At 46.6% G+C, this 21001-nt stretch overlaps 1 protein-coding gene across 10 annotated transcripts in view; it reads left to right on the forward strand.

The window, feature by feature from the left end:
* The first annotated feature begins 4780 nt into the window (after window positions 1–4780).
* The window catches only part of LOC122384619 (zinc finger protein 2-like), a 49993-nt gene continuing 33772 nt past the window's right edge, over window positions 4781–21001 (forward strand). For 7 of the 10 annotated variants that reach the window (XM_043372208.1, XM_043372213.1, XM_043372212.1 and 4 more), the window contains exons 1-5: window positions 4781–4951; window positions 19884–20104; window positions 20258–20406; window positions 20509–20582; window positions 20807–20890. In XM_043372208.1, coding sequence (XP_043228143.1) covers window positions 4939–4951; window positions 19884–20104; window positions 20258–20406; window positions 20509–20582; window positions 20807–20890 — 541 coding nt within the window. In that variant the 5' untranslated portion in view covers window positions 4781–4938. The remainder of the gene's footprint in view (window positions 4952–19883; window positions 20105–20257; window positions 20407–20508; window positions 20583–20806; window positions 20891–21001) is intronic. The other 3 variants (XM_043372217.1, XM_043372216.1, XM_043372209.1) reach the window with 1 other exon arrangement.

Consider the following 21001-nt stretch of genomic DNA (forward strand, 5'->3'; position numbering starts at 1 on the left):
TTCCAAAAAACTGAGATAAAGGTCATAGGTCAAGGTTATTTAGAAGGAAAATATTCGGATTCAAATTTTGAGTTTGACCTCTCAAGGTCAAAAGGTATGATCTAAAAAAGAAAGGTGATCATTTTCGAAGTCAACATGTCGAGGGTAATCTGTACGCGTAGGCTACAAGGTCTAAGGGTACGCAGTATTTTGACCTCTCAAAGTACAACGGTTTGACCTAGGAAAAGGTCATCATTTTCGAGCTCAGCGTGCCATCGGCTATTTGTATACCGATTTTGAGCGAAATCACTATTTGAAGTTTATGAACATTACCTGTTGAATGAATTTTCACCACTGAAGTACTGAAGTCTATAATGATTTTCACTATGAAATTGTTAATTGTTCCACGAAGAGTATTTTCTCGACATTCATGGCGCAAATATGGTGCATTGCCACGTGAGTCGCTCAGTCGCTCACCACCTTGCGCTCACCATTGCGGTCAAGGCCCTATATACTATTAGTGTTTTTATATACCTTGATACTATTGCACCTATTGCAATTCAAATTCAATTGGGGGTGCGGATCAGGTGCGGATCAGGAGGTCTTGCCCTTGGTTTATATAGCCTTGGGTCTTGCCTTGGTGGTGGCACGGTCATAGAATTAGGGGACATGCCTAAGAGCTGGACTTTTTGCACGCGTTCCCCGCCAGGGGGCGCCACTGAGGAAGCACCCTCTGACGTCACGATAAAACTGCGCGCACTGTGCGCACGGTTCTGTAAGCAAGTAATATAGTGGTGGTTTCATGGTGGAAATGGGAATAAGTATTTTGACGTTGTCAAATTTCAAGCCGTTTTTGTGAAATTAATTAGCAAATGCATTTCAAAAGTATTTATTGAAAGTGTGAAATGAGAATAATTAGAAGAACATGGATATTTTTGTTCAAATAGCTTATTATGTGAGACATGATCGGTACTAACGGGTACTTCTAAGAAGTAGTGAAGAAGTACCAAACAGCCTGCCCGGCTACGATCGTCAGCTGTCCTTTGGAGCTGGACTTCAACGCTGTAAAACAAAATATGTGCTGAATTAATTTTTAGTTTCACCAAAATATAAGCAATTTATCATTTCTTTTTCACTTTTGTAATTATTGTTGAGTGAAGAGACATGTTGCTAGTTCTGACAATATAAATTATTAATTAAAAAACCGAAATGCGACGGTAAGTATCTGCTACTAAATTGTCACTGTAACCAAATACATGGAGAATCTTGCTACCATTGCTTATAAAACGTGCTTATCAATACACAAATGTTTTATTTCAGACAAGAAGGATTTATTTGCCTGAAGTCTTGCGTCATGTGCTACTGCTTTGATTACAAAGACGCTCTCCGGGTCGGGGTAATTTAGTTCTTCATCGATCGATAAGAGATTTTGATTCCATTGATATCCAAATTGATAAGCTCGGCACCATGGAGTAAGGGCGTCCCCACAGGGGTGACGCAGGAAATATGAATGGCGTTTACACTGACAGTAGTTTCCCACAGCCGGCAATGGGAATCTCCTGTCGGTGTAAACGCCACTGTAGTCCCATCCAACTCAAACACTGGGGAATATCCCCGCACTTTTGAGGACGGAAATCTATGGACCTGCTCGAAAAATAGTGAATAAAATACGGCGAGCTTTCAGTTTTATGGTTGGGTCTCCCTTCCGAGGCACATATTTACGGGGGATATTGGGTCATATTCCCCCGGCGTCCTGATGATCGGCGCCCAGCTCAACGTCGAAGGCGCCCTGATACGCGGCACTGCTATCTGTGAAGGTGCCCAGGTTGCTGCCGCTCGAATTTTGGTCGCCTACTTAACAAAACCTCCGTTGGTGCCAGGTGCCATCTCAGTTTCCTCGAGGTCAGGCAACCTTCACACGCCGTTGGCTACCTTGGCTGGCCGGCGACTCGTTCCCCTCGTGGCGACGCTCTTGACATCCAGTCAAAAGTTGGAGTGGCTGGCGCCCCCAGTGGGGGCCGGGGAAGGGGCAGTGGGCCTCCACGTTGCTCTCTTCCCGAGCCTATGGTGACTTGGCTCATCTCTCCTCAATAGAATCTGGATTCTGCACGCTGTATTAACATGGGCGTAGACACCACCACACACCACTACGGACAATACGGACAGTGGGTGTGACAATCAGTAGTGCCATTTATATAGAGGGTGTCATATATGAGCGGAGAGGCAACAGTACAGCTGAGCGGAGAGACAACATTAAAACAACAGTACAGCTGGCGTTGCATGGAGCTGCAGGCAACCGGACAGCGGAGGCTTGCGAAAAATAAACAATTCGTCACTTCAACGTATAAACAATAGTATAAAAAGCAACATAAACACATATTCTCATGGTCGAACCCATGCACTAGCGGCTCACGGCGGGCACAGGCACGCAGTGCGGTAGCGGTACCGGATCACACGTCATGGGCGTTGTCTCAGCATAGGTTGTTATGAGCGGAGAGGCAACAGTACAGCTGAGCGGAGAGACAACATTAAAACAACAGTACAGCTGGCGTTGCATGGAGCTGCAGGCAACCGGACAGCGGAGGCTTGCGAAAAATAAGCAATTCGTCACTTCAACGTACAAACAATAGTAAAAGCAACATAAACACATATTCTCATGGTCGAACCCATGCACTAGCGGCTCACGGCGGGCACAGGCACGCAGTGCGGTAGCGGTACCGGATCACACGTCATGGGCGTTGTCTCAGCATAGGTTGTTCGCAATCTAGTTGAAGCCTAAGAAGACGGCCAGTGGGGTCTCACTGCTGCTGAGGCGACCTCGGAGACGATGCGTCGCCCCTCCTGTCGGCGACCTGCGGTGAGCAGGACTCCAGATAGCTGTCTGGCACGTTGCCGACACTGCCAGACGCTGTCAGCAGGCCTCACTGCTGCAAGTGATGTGCAGATGGACGCCAGGTGACTTCGTCTGCAGGCGATTCCGGAGACCGCGGCCTCACCAGGCAGTACCACCTGCATCGCCATGTCGGTGTTTCTAGAAATGGAAAAATAACAGCATCGGTGAAGGACAAGCAATACAATGTATTCTGTTTTCCTCTCTTGCAGGTATACGTAATCTACAATTATCATTGTTCCTATTTCATTCAACTGAACCTGAAAATTCCATATTGGCACATTGTTTGACTAAATTTGGGTAGTTGGGAACAGGGGCGACGCCACGGTGCGACGACTGGGGGGGACATTGACCATTTTGGAGGGGACGAGGACCATTTCAAGTCGATTCTTTCCATGCAACGCCATAGGCGTAATGTTAAAATTTTAAAAAGTGGAGAGGCCGAGATCCCCTCCGCCCCCCCCCTGTTGCGACGCCCTTGGTTGGGAAGAAGATTGTTTGAAATACATGTTTGGTTGAACAGTGCGGAAAATATTTCATTGATCACTATAGCTGCAACAAAAATACTGAGACAGAAAACATTTGCGCTTACCTGGCTCCTTAGTCAGTCCCGCACAATGGAAGTGGTACCATTTATCGCAGCCGTCGCATCCGACCATCGGTGCTGCACTGATGCTGCTGCACTCCCCACATTCCCTGTACCTTAGGAGCGTCTTGGCTGTGAAAAGATTACATGAGTCATGGCGCATACATGAATAGTAAGATGTTTTATATGTTTAACATCGCATAGCAAAGACACAACAGCTGGGAGTCAAGTGTAAGCCAAAGTGTAAGCCCTGCCATGTTTTGCAGACTGGATTTTAAACAAGAAAAGCTTTGCTAAAAATGACGCTTGACGAAGCCTTATCCTACTGGGCTGTCTGACATGTCTCCCTGTAAAAAGCATGTGGCCCTTATATTGTATATATGATGAATATGTTAATAATGCAGAGAAAACACAGTATAAATTATACCCTACGTTTCATCTTAATCGACTTTGTCAAGGGTGTTTGAACAGCTTGAGATGAGTGAAGTGTAAGGGCTAAGGGTACCTAGGTACATCTGAAAATAAACTGAATCTGCATTCAATAAACATTGATTTTGATAATACATTTCACAAATCAACTGCTAATAACAATCATACTAAAATAGCACGACAGATAACTAACAATCGCATGAAGAACTTCTTGATTCGCCTTGACATTCGTCGTCCGAACGAATGTTGTCTTAAGTTACACATTTGTCTTTTCTGCGCAGCATTTGTGTTTGCCATTTACCGCACCAATGTTCGCCAGCGGTGGTGACTTTTCCTTACCTGGGGGCTGTTCGGCTGCGCAGCCAAAATGAAATATGCTGCAGCACGCATGCGCAGTGAGGACTTCGTCGCCCGTTAGTCCCGCCCACACCACTGCGTCACCGGCTGTGTGACGTCACCTACTGAAGCATGCTTCGTTTTCCTGCAGCACGAAATTCGGTGCTGCAGGAGGCGAAAGTGGCGCGGATTAAAGTTTACCGTCCGATATTTCTTATTGTAAGCGGTTTGTATGTTGGTTTTTGGGTATCATTATCACTCTTTTCGGTGGCACATTGCTATTAACCACATTTGAACGCAATTTAAACGTTATTTGAGCGACAATCACCAGTCCACCCGCGCAACGGTTCGCCGCGTTTGAAATAGGCTGCAGCGACGCTCGGCCGCGGCGTGCCGGCGGAGAGTGGGCGGAGCCAGGCGGTTGACGTCACCCAAGTATGACGCACGCAGCACAGATCTATGCTGCAGGGACCCGAACAGCCCTCCGCTCACGAAACGTCACACAGGACATGACGTCACCCGAAGACGTCATCAAAAAGTCCAGCTCTTAGGCGTGTCCGAATTAGGTGGTGGTGTCGGTCAAGGCTATAGAACTCCGTGTCGGTGTTTTCGGTTATTTGGTATAGTGTCTTTGATGGTAGTAGATGGCTTTTGTGGATCTTTGATTGCAATTTTTTCAATGGCTTGAATGAATAATTGATTGCCAGTCAATATTGAGATGGATCAGCAAGGTGAGTTATGATCTTTTCATAAATAGGTATTATGAGGTAGACACCTGTGTCGGGGCCCTTTTTGAGGCACTACCCTGTCGTAACATTGTATTTTTTTGCGAAAACATCAGCCTCGGGCAATCAGTTCCAGCCCTAATGAGCTTGACTCAGCCCAACTGAGTTTGCCCAACTTGTTTGGGCTTTGAGTTGTCTCAAACATTGGAAGGGACAGTTCTTAGTTCAAGTTCAGTGCTGAGCTATGAAACAGTAGGTACCTACCTACTGCAGACTGGGACTTGGTATGACTTTTGATGTTTATGGTACATTATCTTCTATATCACTTGAGTATTCACTCTGGAAACTGTTTCACCATATCAATTAGACAATTCTCTATCTAACTGAATCCCTACAGTAAATGTCAAAGATTCTGCTTGACAAGAACTTGCACATTTCACAGCCAGGTGAAAGAACATTGAAACCCTGAGGCCGTGACACCAAAATTCACACTGGGCAAGAACTCGCACACCTCAGTCATAAGCGGCTGGGGGTAACCTGCTTTCACCTCTGGTTTAAGGGTTAAGGAACAGTTACGGAAGTCCTCCACCACAGCCTCCTTGTCCTTCATGACTCTCCGGATGAGTGGCTGTGAGGATCTGCGTAAGGAGCTGTATTAGGATGGCCAGGTGTTGACAGGTGGCAGGATAAACCATTTTTGTGGGATCAATAATCCATCGTCTTATGCAGATTGTTTTTTATGAATGATTTCTCAGTTTGTTGAGTTCAAAAGTGATGTCAATGACAGTAAAAAGTGTTTTTAACATGAACATGACTGCTTAAACAAGGAGCACAGGGTCTGAACATGATGCAACAACGACAGTGCAGTGCTGATATATATGTCCCAGACTGGTGATATGGTCATAGTCACCCTGACCTGTTCAAAGTCATCCCTACTATCTTTGTCACCCTGATTTAAGGTACCATCTTTGCACCATACAAAATATTTGTTTTGCCCTAAAACAAAAAACAAAAAATCTTCATTTTTGATCTTAAAACTGCAATGAATATGAAGGAAGTGTCATTAATCACTACACCTTTTTAGGCGCAATTTCAAAAATTTAAAGACCAAATTCAAAAAGTTCACATTCAAAATGCACGTGAACGTTTTGAATTTGGTCTTTAACTTTTTGAAATTGCGCCTAAAATGCTGTAGACCAGTTATTCTTAGATATCACAAGCCTATATCAATTTCATGGATGCTTATTCACTACAAAATCAGCTTTGTGCAGTATAATGTTTTGGATGCACTGATCCATGTAAAAGCTGGAAAACATGGTGCTAAATCTGCATCTGACTGCTCTGTGCCTTTGCGCTTATCAGAGCTTGTCATAGCTGCAGGTTTGTACCTACTGAGCTAGGGGTGCCCAAACTCCCAATTTTTTAAAAATAAATTTAGCTGTTGTCAGGTCTCCCTCCAGCCCTAGGGCGTAGCCAGTCGGCTCTGGAGGGAGAGGAAGGAGGCCCCCAGGGTCGCCAACGCGTCGTTGCTGCGCAGGTCCTTATGGGTCGGGTGGATCGTTCCGAACACACGAAATCGGCAGTTCATCAGGGCGGGGCACCGCATCAGCACGTGTGCCGGGGTATCCGCCTCTTCGCGGCAGAGCTCGCACCGGGCCGCGGGGCACCTTTTGTTTTCGCACCCGGCGCAGGCATTGGAGGGTTTCTTGCCGATTCGGTGTAGATATTGTGAGGACCTGGACCAATGTCCGGCACGCAGCTGATGGACGTCCACAGCGCTCGATCGGTCACCCCCGGGGATCGGCGGGGGGAGACGAGGGCCGTGCAGCTGTCGGTACCAGCCGTCGGGCCAGGCTGCTATGGTCCTCGCGCGCCAGCCTCGTCAGGGCCCATGGAGGCTCTCGTGGAGGGAGTATCAGCTCGACGGGGGGAGCGACCTCCATCGCCGCCAGGACTTCTCCTCCCACTTGGCGCCATCCGGTTGTCGCTAGTCTTGTGGGGGGGGGGGGGGGGTCGTTGGATGCCACCGCACGGAGCGGTTTTCCCTCTGGCAGGGCGTGGACCTTCGTCAGGAGCCGCGCCGCCAGGACTAGGCGGCGCTCCGCCACCGGGGGGAGGCCGGCCTCTGCCATGACGACGTGGGAGGGTGTCGAGATCGGGCACCCAGTGATCACCCGCGCCGCTGCACGCATCTCCCTCTCCAGGAGGGCTGCATGTGTAGCACGCTACATCTTGAACATTTAACGTAGTATCTTTTCGGCACGGCTCGGTCCGGCAGTCCCTCTCCCTCGCAGTCATGCCACACGCCTAGCCTCGCTTTCCCACACCCAATCCCCCCCCCCCAGTTCCCTTAATCTATCACTGTCCGCACAGAATGGGCAGCCGTTAAACTCCCATTAAAGGAAATAGTTCACTTTTTAACATGGGTTTTGAACTGGAATAGCAGTTCCGTAGCCTGGGCTGAGACGAGCATAAATCAGGAGCTTTTACAGCCCAACGATCACCCTAGGCAAATATATTCTATTTCTCGTCCCGAAAAATGTGTCTTGCGTTGAGGATGTGTGCCTTGCATATATTCGCATCCAGTATGAAACGAGCATGGGTACCGAAAATTCTTCATAAACTAGAGAAATTATCTACGAGAACTCTAGAGAAATTCTCGTACTGATCAATAAGGACATTCAGCAGCAGCAGATCGCCCAAATGCCGGTGGCCGCGATCATTTCTCTAGTTTCTGAAGAATTTTCGGGACCCATGCTCTTTTCATACTGGATCGCCTGTGCCTTACAGAAACTGAAAAGTTCTTCTTATTATCAAAATATAGAAAATAATCTTTTGTTATAAATAGGTTTTATTTTCTTTGCTGATCATTTTGAACATAAAAAATCATAAATCCATTGCAAAAAAAATAATTTCGTGAAAGTGAACTATTTCCTTTAAGACGCGCCACTGTAGGCCGGCAGCCTGAAAAAGCGCTAGAAATTCCCCCAAACTGACTGTCCGCAATATGAACAAAATAGGTATCATTTAATCCCAAATTGATCGAAGAATACGATTCCGATGCTAGTTTTGCCCTAAGGTCAAAATTGAGGTCGTCAGTTGTCACCAAACACAAGACAATTTAGACTCGCTATAGGCCACCACATTTACCGATTTTAATGATGAACTTAAGTGGTAATTCATTAGTTGACCAATCGTCGTTTTGAACGAAATTTCCTGTCAGACTAGTTCAGGGCACTGTTGTTCACTGTGCCAACATCATTCTGACATATTGCATCGCTTTTCTGCAAGATAAGCTAGCTGTTTGCAAGCAGCTGCAAGACGTAATTTAAAATCATATCCAATTTTTTAATTAGACTTTTATAAAAATGTTATTTCGAGCGGCTAAAAATGAACATTTCATACTAGCCTCTGATTACTCATCTTTTGTTTCATATAGGTGCTTTGCTGCTTTTCCCTGCTACTTTTCGAGATATGCGCCAGTAAACCACATGATGTAGGGGCAATTGTCACCTCGCCGCTCTACTGAAGGCCCGGCGCTCTTTAAAACGCTGGAAGTTGTGAAAACCAAACGCTGATAATCTAAATGAAATATATGTCCCTGAGCTCAGAATTGATCAACGCTCACAATGCTTTCAACATTTCTGGGCCAAACTAAAAAAATCAGTCATTATTAACCCCTAAACACAAGTCAGTGATAATCAACAACAACTTGCTCTTTAGTTAGACTTTTTGAGAAATGTTATTTCGAGCCGTTAAAAATGGCCATGCCATACAAACCACCAATCATCTTTCTGTCATGCCCTACTCGCAATTTTTGCTAATGCCTGCTACTCTTCGAGGTCACGTGACCTCACCATTAAAAGTGAATGGGGAAATAAGGAAACTGTTTTTTTTTTTTGCGCATGGAATGATTTCAAACTATCTCAAGCACACGGAATCGTGATTTCGTGCACTCCTTGCAAGATCCGATGCTTTACTTTTGCATTTTTGACCTTCCGTGACGTCATTTACGCCGGTCATAGGAGTTTCTCGTCAATAACTCATGATCAAATTGAGCCAGCGACTCGGGAAAGCCACCAATGGACTCGGGAAGACCTCCTGAATCGAATGATATGCGATACGACCTCCTTCGATTAAGTTCGTGGCCTGATGGGCTCTGAACTGACCTTGACTCGAGGTCAATACCTTAAGTTGACCTCACCCGAACAAAAAGTATACCATTCGACGCGCCTGAGCCAGGCGAACACGATGGTGCCAAAATCGCTGCTCTGCGGCCATTTTTTGCGAAATTATTTGCCAAAAACCAAACCCTACCTTGGGCTTTTTGACTTCACCTCAGAGGTTACCGGTTGACCTGGGACCTTAAAATCGGGTATCAATCGTTCCGCCTTGAAACGGCGCACACGCTTGTTTTTTTCCGCGAGGCTCTAGCTCCATTAGGGGCGAAACGGCAAAAAGGGGTCGTTCCAACCCTCCCCCCTCGGCCGGCCGAGGGGGTGGGGGGTCCGACAATAGGTCCGGCGAGGGTTAAGCAGCCCCACTTCGTTTTTAGCATGTTTGCTTGTTACTGAGATCAACAACTCAATCACAAATAATTTCTAGCAATTTTCCGGACCCCCGGCCCAGTGTGCGCGCGCTTTTGGAGACAGCTACCGCAGGATGAACGATTCGAATCCCAACAAGTAACAGCTGGATCAGTAACACTGTCAACAGCTCGTGGACCCACGCCGAGGACGGATAACGGCTGGGAGCGCTGGATCAGCAAGATACGTCATCAGATCATGGAGCAGTGTAAAGGATGGATGCCGGCTGGAGCACATAGCCTCCTTTGTCGGGGTACAACAACCCAGGGTGAGTGACCCGGCAGAACGCCTTGAAGGTGACCTGCACAGCAGCAGCAAGCAATGACCTGTAGTTCCAGATTTCGCCACTGAATAGAAGAGGCAGCACGCTACGGCCACACCCCGCAACCACAAGGCCTGGCGGGAAAGGTCAGCAGCGAAGCGGGGGGTGCTAGCCAGCTGACGATGGGGACACGCCCAAGGTACTAGTTGCCAGAGCTACCGCCAACCGAAGGGGGCAGCACTATCCAGACGCGAGGAGAGGGTGACAACAAAGGATGTATGATTCTTGGAGATGAAACCATTATGACAGAAGATCGGACGGAGGAGTAGCTTCTAAAGTGATCAGCCCATACAGTAGCCGCGGGAGAAATGACTGGCAAATCTGAGGCTTGTGGCAAATGCAGGCTTGAATTTCAGCGGCTAGCGTCAGATTGAAAGTAAAATACAACCAATAAATTGGAACAATTGCAGGAGAGGAGATCAAGCAGCCGGCAATGAACAATGTCTGCAAATCCCAAGCCTGGAGACAAGGCAAGATGACGTCTGGAAAACAGTTATACCAGCTCAGCGCAACGGTCGTAGGTATCGGAAACAACAATACGGAATGCACCAAATCGTCAAAATCTAAAATGAAGGCTAAAATACGAAGTGTCGTCTCCTAAGTACATTGTAATTGGCTGGAACAAAGAAACGCTGTTGAGGCTAACTAAAGCTGTTATGGAATTCAGCCCTAATTCAAACAAACAACGACGAGCTATATGGAATATGATAAGATGTTTAGCTACCGAGGTATTTGGACAACCAGAGGAAAAGAAGGCTGACAGGCTGCTGCGGGCAAATACGCAGTCGATATAAGAATGGAAGTGGTTGAGGATAAAGAAAACGCACGACAGAGCTGATTCACACTTTTATCAATGTTCTTATATCCTACACACCGATGAACCAACTGGTAAAACTCCCAATATGAAGATGGTGAGCGGCCAAGTAAAATCGCACGGGAGTAACAAAGACACCCTGGGTGCAATGACTCGGAGGTCGGCTCAGGGCGTGGCAGCCCCTCGAGCTATAAAAGGTGCACGATTCACCCCGGGAGACACAGTCTGCAGCCGGAGCCGGAGACGCCATCTGGAGGCCGCCGTCGGTCCGGGGTCACCCGTGAGAAGCCTCTTCAGTTCGACCGACCAGAGCCAGAGGAACCGCCGACGCTTGTGACCACACTGAGAAGCGGAAGCGCAGAGGAACTGCAGAATGTGAGTGTTGTTGAAAAGTCTGCTCAATCCCTGATCCTTGCCCCCCCCCCCCTCTGCCCAGCCTGCCGTGCCGTAACGACTGCCAAACATTTTCGGTTGCCATAAAATGCACTCCCAATTGGAATTGGAAAACTTAAATTACTTTGAACTTATTGGTCCAGACACCCTAGTAGCATATTAGGAGCTGAATTTCGAGGTCATGCAAGAGCCGTCAGCAAATACGTTATTGTCAGTTGGGGTTCACGATTAGGCCGAGAGCGAGAGGCTAAAATTTGAATAAGCAGTTCATTGTCACGAACGTTGAGATTGATGACAGGATGCGTGACAGCATTTAATATGTCTTTGTCTTTGGTCAAACTGGTTCATTCGATTTATTGTCGGCGGTGGTCAGGTACGATTTGAGGTTGGAACGTTTGTGAAATTAAGGGTGTACATTCGTGCTGTACTCACTAAAAGTTGCATTGCGAAATCATTGGTAATATTGCTGTAGGAATTAATTGCGAAGTCGAAATCAATTATAGAACAGGTAAATACGGTTAAAAAGGAATGTAATGTTTTAAGGTGGCGACTGATTCATGCAATCGATCTATGAATATGGCTATGAATTATGATTTTCGACAGATACGAATGCTTGAGCTTACGGCGGAATTTCTTCTGTTACTTAGGTGCAGAGTTATGAGCAGTGGTTTGAGGTTGACGGTTTGACACTTTGCGACTTTAGATGGTCACTTTGCGTCATTGGAATTGCGAAATGTCGAGTAACAGGTAGATGTAGAATTGTTGTGGTTAGAACTAATATGCGACTAATATAGGTACCGATCGTTGTGCTTCTGTAGAATAAATACTAGAAAAGATCATCTTTGTTGGGAAACGATTAAATGGGACAGGATTTTAATTTTAAAAAAAAACTTACGTTGAATGGAGCTGATGAGATGTCGAACCGGGAGATATTGCAGCGATATTTTACCAGATTCACACTCACTGACACATCCGGTGAATCCACCCGGCCAGAAGAGACAACACGCCGAGCACTGCACCACGAGTGATGACGCGCCCATCGCGGCGTAGCCTTGACTGACTGTCGACGCGACGCCAGCCGGCGCGGCGGCCAGTATCGTCGCTCTCGACGCGGGCGTTGAGCCGCCAGAGGGCGTAAAAAGCAGCCACAACAGGGGCAGTGGGTTAGCCGTAATTGGGCGCGGGCGGTAGGTGAAGGTCACGTATAGGAGCCTGGTTAGTTGCGGAAAGTTGCAACGGGATAAGAACGTAGGCAGTTAAATATGACATGCTATGTGATATCTAGGACTGCATTTCGTTTGATGCGCATTGTTTACTGCTAATGGGATGATTTAAATTAGATTCCCTATGAAAGGCTAGGGACCCTATGACAATATTCTGGCACTCTATAAAGATAATTTGTTTAGGTAACTAGTAGCCCATCAGAAGTTATCGAACGAGTTTCAAGGAGGCATTTCCGTTTGAGCATTCAGTAATTCACTATGATACGGTGGATCACAACCAGACGACAGGTCGGTGCGAACTCATTGGTTCTAGATCATCTGATTAAATCAAGAACGGTTCAAGGTTTGCTAGGATTGTATACGAGAACTGATGATTAGGTTCACGCGTGCAGCAGCAATTAGGACTTGATATTACGATTTGGTTTGGATAAATAATGCGTTTCTGTTATACGCGTTCTTGCGAGTTAGCGCCAATAATTACTCCACCAATATTGGCACAGGGCATTGTGAGGCACAGACGGCTTGTTTGCCCGTCTCCTATGGCGTAACGTTTACAGTGTATGAGACACAGATGCACTTCTCTAAACCCACGTCCAGACCGGAATAATAAGAGGGACACACCGTCACGTACGCAGGGCATATGCACGTTTTCCGCCAGTGGTACCGGCCACTGTTAGTTTTCCCGCTTAGGTAACACTGGGTGAGAAGGCAGTGAGAGGTTTCTACGGCAGGGGGAAGGGGAAGATTGGCACAGTGCAGTAGAGAGTAAGTTATGCCAAAGGCAAGAAGCCGAGGGTCAGGGGTGAGTCACCCAAAGGGCGGATAAGTCGAGCCGTAGTGTCCCGGATAAGTCCTCATACTTATTTCGTAAAGGTACTTTGATCGGTACTGGACAGCCTCAGGGGAGGGAAGAATGTACTCCAGGACACGTAAGGCCTTGAAGAGTAAATCCCATGGTTTAAGGATAGTTCCAGGATATGAACTGTGGTCCCTGGGTCGTGAACGGGAATGTTACACGCGGACCGGAAGAGGGCATAGGTAATCTCTCCCGGTAGAGAGATAAGTCGGATATAAATCGTGTATGTGTGTACCATAAGTCTATCGGACGTGTAGTGAATCCCATAAAATAGAAGGGTGGATATTTGTGCATAATGATTCTGGACGGCCCTGCGATAAGTATCTTTGTCGCCGGTTAGCGGAGCATGCATATGGATTTCGGAAAGAGACATTTATCTCGCCGGGGAGATCGTCGTCAGCCAGACACCTAACACTATCGGAGGGAATTTCGGGGGCTGCTAAATCGATTGGGGTGAGTGAATGGAGGGCAATTGCTTTGTGTGGATGAGCGTAAGAATGATGAAGGATAAATCTTAGGATAAGGCCGATAGGAGTTAAGCAGAACTCAGGTTGGGCAGTCCAGCTAATGATTCTCGAGGGCAACTTAAAACTAGCAACGCTAATACGAATTAAGTGGGCAATTTTCTTAATGGGGAGGCCAGTGATATAGGAATGGGTGACTGGACGAATGATCACATTCAATTAATCAATGTAATTACCACCCATAAGTTTGGCAGTGGTCATCGGGACTTCGAATGCCCTGTCCTTCACCTGCCCAACTGTGCCGCAAACCCAGCTGATCGGATCCCTCTATCCCTAATCCGAGCAGTGAAGAAGCATCTCGTGCATCATGGTCTATACAATGAACAGAATCATCAAGCCTCTAAATTAAAAAGCATCTTCCATCAGATGTATTTGTACGCAAGGTGGATCTGGATATCTACATCTCTCCCAGGTGGACGTCATCTCAAGATCTCTACCTGGATATCTACATCTATATCTACATCTATCTCAGGATCTCATCACTATCTGGATCTCTCTCTAGATTTATCTCGGGATCTCTTCAATGACTCTCAAGCTCCCCTGTATCATCAGCTCTACTTTCGAGTTCATTACAGCAGCAAATAGTTATCTGTCTTCTACAACCAGCTGAACGACAATGGACTGCGGTGGTTGATGAACCGCAACGATGCAGCAGTGCTTACCACGCCCTCCCTGTCATTCCCTTGCTACACATGAGCGGGGATGTGGCCGGAAGCCAGGCGGCGGCAGCGTGCTCGATGGCGCCGCGCACATACTCGTTGGCGATGGTGCGGAGTTGGCGTTCTTCGAGACCCCAGTCTCGTCCTGTGAGCCTCCTGAGTTGGGCAGTTCGTGGGCGCACTCGTTGACGCAGGTTACGGCAGTGGGCGCCGAAGTGCAGCAGTCGGTTCAAGGTGACTCCCAGGAGCTTGAGGTGGTCTCCCGCGGACACGATCTTCCCCGCAACCCGGAGTGAGCAGTCGGTCGGTCCCGTCGCGGGACCACTGGGAGAGGACCAGCTTCTCGCCTGCCACCTGCATCTTGGCTGAGCGCGCCCATCCCAAGAGAGCATCGGCTGCTCGTTGGGCTATCTCCTTGGCGGTCTTGATGTCATTAGCCGCGCACAGGGCCGCCGTGTCGTCGGCGTACATAAAGGCGGTTGTTCCTGGGACTCTGGAGTGCAGCGACGAGGGGCGCCGACCATAACAGGAACAGGGTCGGGGACAGGACGCTGCCCTGGGGCAGGCCCGCCCTGAACGCCCTCACGTCTCTGGAGGTCCCATTCAGTTCCACACGTGCCCGACGATCTCTCAAGAACTGCCAGATCCATGTGATGAAGCAGAGCGGGATGTCTTGCTCTAGCAGTCTCACTCTTAGGAGTCGGTGATCCACGGTGTCGTATGCACGACTGAAGTCGAACGCGAGGAGGACATACTTCTGGGCGCACGATCCCTCCTCGGGGGGATCGTGAGGTGGGATAAATTTTGCTCGAATGTTTGAATGGGCGGATTGACAGAGCCGGAGCCCACGCTAAGCAGAGCTTGTTGCGTAGAATGAACGACCCCTACCGTCCGATCGCGCAATTCCGGGTAACGGGAGAATTTAGATGCCAAAGTTTGGCGTGCCCATCAAAGCCGGACACGGCCTGTCCCACTCAACTGACTTCAACTGGCTGCGGCTGCTCCCACCAACCGCAGACCATCCTCGTCAGGAGTCTCAAATATCGAGTGCCGGAGCGTCTCGAACCCGGGCTCTCACTACCGGGAGTCCAATGCTCTACCAACTGAGCTACGGGACAGGCTAAATTGCCCTCCACCTTGGCTTTGGACTTTGGAGCTGCTACAGATGGCAGAGCGGAAAGACACCATAAGGGGTTAGCTAATTTGCAGGACGTTAGCATCTTTGGTGGTGGTTAGCAAAATTGGTGCATCAAATAATGCACCAATTTTGTGCATTATTTGAACATTAATATGAGCAAAGGCTACTACTTCTCGTATTACATAGTATATATAACGATGCTCATCACAGCCATCCATTTCATTTGACGTTAGCATCTGGTACAAAGTTCCACCTATGGATCCTCCTGAAATTTTGATGGTTTGCAGCCAAGGTGCCCAATCTACAATAAATGTCTGCTTTCAGCAAAATGTTATTGTCATAACTGATATAGGTATTAGATAAGTGGAGCCCAGAATTTTCCTGTTTTGTAGGTACTTTAGTGTATGCTGCTATTTTATGGTGGCATTTCACTCGGCTGCAATGCAAAACATACCTATTAGCAAAACTTACTTTTATGGATGAGTGTTGGTCTCTCTAGTTTTGAGATTGCTGACAGGTGCATTACTGTTAACGCCAGACGCCTTGAGACCCTAATTTTTAGCGATTATTTTTAAATGCGTGGAATAATTTCAACCATATTTAGTTAATAGCTGTTTCAAGACCTGCCGAAACTTTTTCTTCAAATACATTTTGTTGTCACTTAGATATTTGTGGCACTTATCATTGACTCGTAATGTTAACTGTTTTTCCATCCTGGATAGAGGTTTTCATACGTCATATGACATTAGGCTCCGCCCACGACTGAAGCATTGACCCGTGCCCATCAGCGACCTCTGTACAAACGACACCCCTGCCATCTGTAAAGGACTATGAATTTCGCTGACGTTTCACGTGCTATGAATCAATTGCAGCAGACGGTCAAGTAAATGTTAGGCTGTTGTTGACTCTTGTAGGTATATGGGACCAAGAGGACCATCACTCCTCAATCTTCTACTCACACATGCTTCGAACAAACGTTAACGATTCCTAACAAATACGATTTTCGATGTAGGATATCTGTTTGGTGAAATACGAGCGAGCCTTATGATGTGAAGCCAGTGGCGCGGGAACCGGGGGGGCTAGCGGGGGCTGAGCCCCCCAGCTTTTCGGCTGGGGGGGGCTCGTAATGTATTAGAGCCCCCCCCCCCCCAGCTGGAGGAATCGAAATCGGAAATCTACCAACATAATTTCATAGATTCATACATAGGCGCGGGAACTGGGGGAGGGGGCAGTGGGGAAGCTTGCCTCCACAACTCTGCGGCCGTGGGGGCGGTGCCCCACAACGTTTCATGAGGCCAGGAACCGTTGGGCAGCTTGTCCTCCCCAAATTAGGGGTTGTGGGTCGCAAAGGAAGAAAGCATGTAAGTGAAAAATCCACCTATTTCACTGGCTCGGCAACTCATTTGGCAGATTAAAACCTTTACTCCAGGTTGCCAAAACGGTAATTTCTTCACTCAGCTGAGACGGAATACCTCACTTTTTGAAAATATTTTCGTTTTTTTTTTTGTTGTTGTTGAAAAGGCCAAGGTCTGAAAAATAAGTGGCCTAAAACCGGTGAGAAAACTAGATTTGGTGGTACCCTAGGTTGATTTCTATTATGGTTTAGCCCCCCCAGTCTGGAAGAAGTTCCCGCGCCACTGTGTGAAGCGAAGGCAATAAGCTAATTGCGCTGGTCGATGGGTGCATAGCGTTGTACAAATCGGCAGCTACTTGGTGACATCCGACATCCCATTATCGCATTATCTGCAACGCCATAGGCTTTAAATACGGGTGAATATTTCCTAACCTTATGTCAGTTTTGTGCCATCTGCCCGTCATTTGCAGCTTATAAAAAATAAAACAAATATCGGCGAACATATCAGCATTGAACAAGCAATGCGCATTGAGCATTTATGGCTCCTCAGTCATCATGTCGCTCTTTAGGCACTGTCAGACAAGACGTTACGCACAACTCCGCCGGCTTTCGGCACCGCTCGACCGTCCCCGCTCCCCGCCACAGCGCGAGTGACCTCGCGCCGGCCCGAAACCGCCGCAGAGGAGGCGGGGCTTAGCCGTGACAGAGGCGGGGCTTAGCCGTGACGTCATAATGTATCACAGGCCGACTGGTGATAGCCTCTACACACCGGGTGAAAATCTTGCTCGAAATTTAACATTACGAGTCAATGAGAAGTGCCTGAAATATTGAACTGGCGACAAAATATCTGAATTGTAAAAGTTTCGGCAGGTCTTGAAACGGCCATGTCCTGAGCTTGGTTGAAATTCTTCCATGCATTTAAAAATAATCGCGAAAAATTAGAGTCTCAAGAGGTCTGGCGTTAAAGGGAGATAATGAGCTTTCTTTTTTCTTTAATAAAAATTACTCGACATCTATACTATTTCTACTGTAGTTTCTATAAAATATGAAAATTTCCTAGCACATTTTCGTATGTGAAAAAGGTTTTTATTTTTGCAAAAAAGAAGCAGTACTTGCAGTACTTGTAGCACCCACCGAAATGCGTTGTCCTTCTTGTCCTTCTCTATAAAAAAGTCGCAGTATATGGCGCTTTTGTTTCAAACAGCGACGCTTGGGTTTTTGTTTATGTTATCGCCTTGTCGTTGCTTGGTTGTAAGGATTCTAATTTGAATTAGAGTTAATTTGGTTTAGAATTAATTAGATTCGTACATAGTGCCTACTCTTCTTTGTTTCCAAGTATTATTTTGCGCCACAAATGAACGGCATGCGCCAGAAACGCAGCCAAATCTTGCGATTGCGACTACGAAATTCATTATTTTGGCCTCAGAGCCTGAAGCGAAAAATACAAGCATATTTAATTCAAAAAGACTTCAGGTTTGTCGAACGGTGTTATGAGAATTTTGATAACAGTACTGCATAAGTTTTTCAGTGATGCCGCAAAAGTGTTGTATCTATCTTCTTTTATTGTGCAGTCGGCGGGACCGATTCAAAATTGAGTCGTTGCTACTAAAATAGCAGCATATGGCCTCAGATGATGAACAGGAAAAATAGTTGCGTAAATTTAGACATAAACCACCCCCAAACCATGAATATCTTTTGAAGGCACTATAGACGACCATTAACTAACTAGATGTGATGAAGATCAAATGTAAGGAATACGCTCATTTTACAAAATTACATGCAAGTACCAAAAAGTGATGTAAGTACTTATTCAACGGTCATTTTCAGCGCTCCCCGCTAACGTGACTTCAAGTTGAGATATTTGCGGCAAGGTACCGCATTGAGCAAAATGGTTTTAATTTACATTATAACTTGTTGTGTTTTGTCAGAAAATGATCCTAACTCAGATTTTGTGGAAAAAGGTCATTATCTCCCTTTAACAGTAGGTGTGTGTCGCCAACTTTGTAAGGAATTGCTCAATACCTGTCGATGAGAACTTTGGAACTTAGTTATTTCATGTCCCCTATCTACTCGCCTTGTTGTGATTTGGTGTAGGGGAGACCCGGGAGGTATGGGCCGGTTTTGTGAAAAGGCAATTTTCTTCCAGTGGGCAGTGGCTAGACCCGGTTTTTCACTCTGTGTACGTGAAATTGCCTTTCGCCTGCAAAGTGTGCCTGATATTAGGCATCTCGGATCAACTATTTTGTCTCGAGATATCTTGCAAAAAATAATGCGCTTTTTCGATCCATCAAAATACACCGGGAGGTATGGGCCATGGCCCGGGAGGTATGGGCCGGTGCCATGTTTCATATTCTTTTCTCGACAATGAGAACGATACTCGTAGCTGGTATCTTCCTTGATCTCTCTTGAAGCCCAGGAACCGCATAAGCGGCCAACAGCTTACTTCATGGAGGTCACTTGGGCACATCTGTATTTTGGTAAACTCATTCATGCTCCATGAAATAAGATAAATAATATTTTTATGTTCGAATGAAATTTGTACTTAAATTTTCGACCTTGCGTGACAAAAATAAAACTCATTGAAGAGGACATTCAATGAAAGCATCATTTTATTGATTTAGGATCTTTGGGGGTGGGTGGCCCGAACCTCCCGGTTAGGACGCCAGAATGCACGTAGCATCTCAACTCATAATCTTGCAAGAAAGCTTCAAATTGTCTATCCAGTCTCAATTTGCATGCTTTAAACTTTATATTAGCGATGGTCTGACATCATAAAACGAGCCTGGTTCAAATTTATCACGAATTTTCTGTATGTACCGTAATTTACTAGAAGAGTGCAAAAACGCTTTATCACCGCTCATTGCCACAGAAGACTGAGGAAGATTTTGGAAATCACTTGGGATGCATAGCGGAATGGCTGCTACCAGTTTACGCGGTCAAATGTATAAAAATGCGCAACACTTCTTCAAAACTGCGATGGCCCATACCTCCAGGGGGCCCATACCTCCCGGGTCTCCCCTAGATATGCGCAACGTGAACTGACAAAGGACATTGGACCCATCTCACCAGAGTCTGAACCGCCGCCGTCCATGCGGGCTGCGTCAATGACACCGGTAGAATCAAAGTGGTCTCGGGAGGGCTCTGCTGACGGCGACGAGGAATGGGGTCCGTCAGAGTGTGTGAGGCGGTCCCAGAGGCGGAGGAACACCACTCCCATAGACAGTGGCTCCGAGGGCATCCTTGAGCCGACTGTGAAGGAGGAGATAAAGATGGAAGTCACCTCACCAAGGGTAAGTGCATAAATACATGTTGCTCGTTTATCATTGGTGTTTTTACTGCCAGTTTGATACGAGAGAAATGCAAACAAAATGTGTTCCAATTTTTATATCTATGGTGGAATAACGTGCTGTTTTTAACATAACTGTTTTCTTTATTCGGTCTAGGTTGAGCGGCCGTCGTCTCCCTCGGTGTCGGATGAGGATCTTTTGTCGGACCGCGCTCTCCAGTCTGTAGTGAAGGAGGAAAAGTTACGGTGTCGGTCGCCGTCATCGTCCGAGGACTTCATCGGGTTCACTGAGGTGGACCGGGACAGGTAAGGGCTGATCCAGTGCTGTTGTTGAAATTTAAATAGTTATTTGACACTGTATATTTTTTTTTGAATTATCATAATTGTTGCGTATTTCTTTTGTTTCAGTGCTTGGTTCATCTCCAATGTGAAAAGGAATCTGTTGCCGGATATTTTGTCAGACAGTCAAGACTCTGTTGAAGGTAAGTTGACAGAAATAATATATACGGAAGCGGTTCTACCGTTATGTCAAGAGTCTTATTTTTGAACTCTTTGCAGAAAAAATGTCAGTTTGTTTTAATGCTGGTGGATCGTGGCTTGACAAAATGATTTTACTGTTTTGCCGTAGGCGTTCTTTTGAATTCAATTTTGACGTAAATGAAACCCGGTCAATACATGACCTGTTCCTGTTTTTTTTTTTTTGCAGCATGTGCTGAAGGAGTGTTCATCAAGAGTCAACGTATGGTCATAAACTACCGGGACGTGGATGGTCTCGATGATGGTAACATATGTGAGTATTTTTCCTCCTTTTCAACTAGCTTCTCCTCATCAATGAACAAATACAGCACGCAACAACAGCTCATGCAATTGCATACAAATAGAACCACCACCGATGTACTCT

This window comes from Amphibalanus amphitrite, unplaced genomic scaffold (assembly GCF_019059575.1).
Source record: "Amphibalanus amphitrite isolate SeventyFive unplaced genomic scaffold, NRLGWU_Aamphi_draft 000194F_arrow, whole genome shotgun sequence".
Lineage (NCBI taxonomy): Eukaryota > Metazoa > Arthropoda > Thecostraca > Balanomorpha > Balanidae > Amphibalanus > Amphibalanus amphitrite.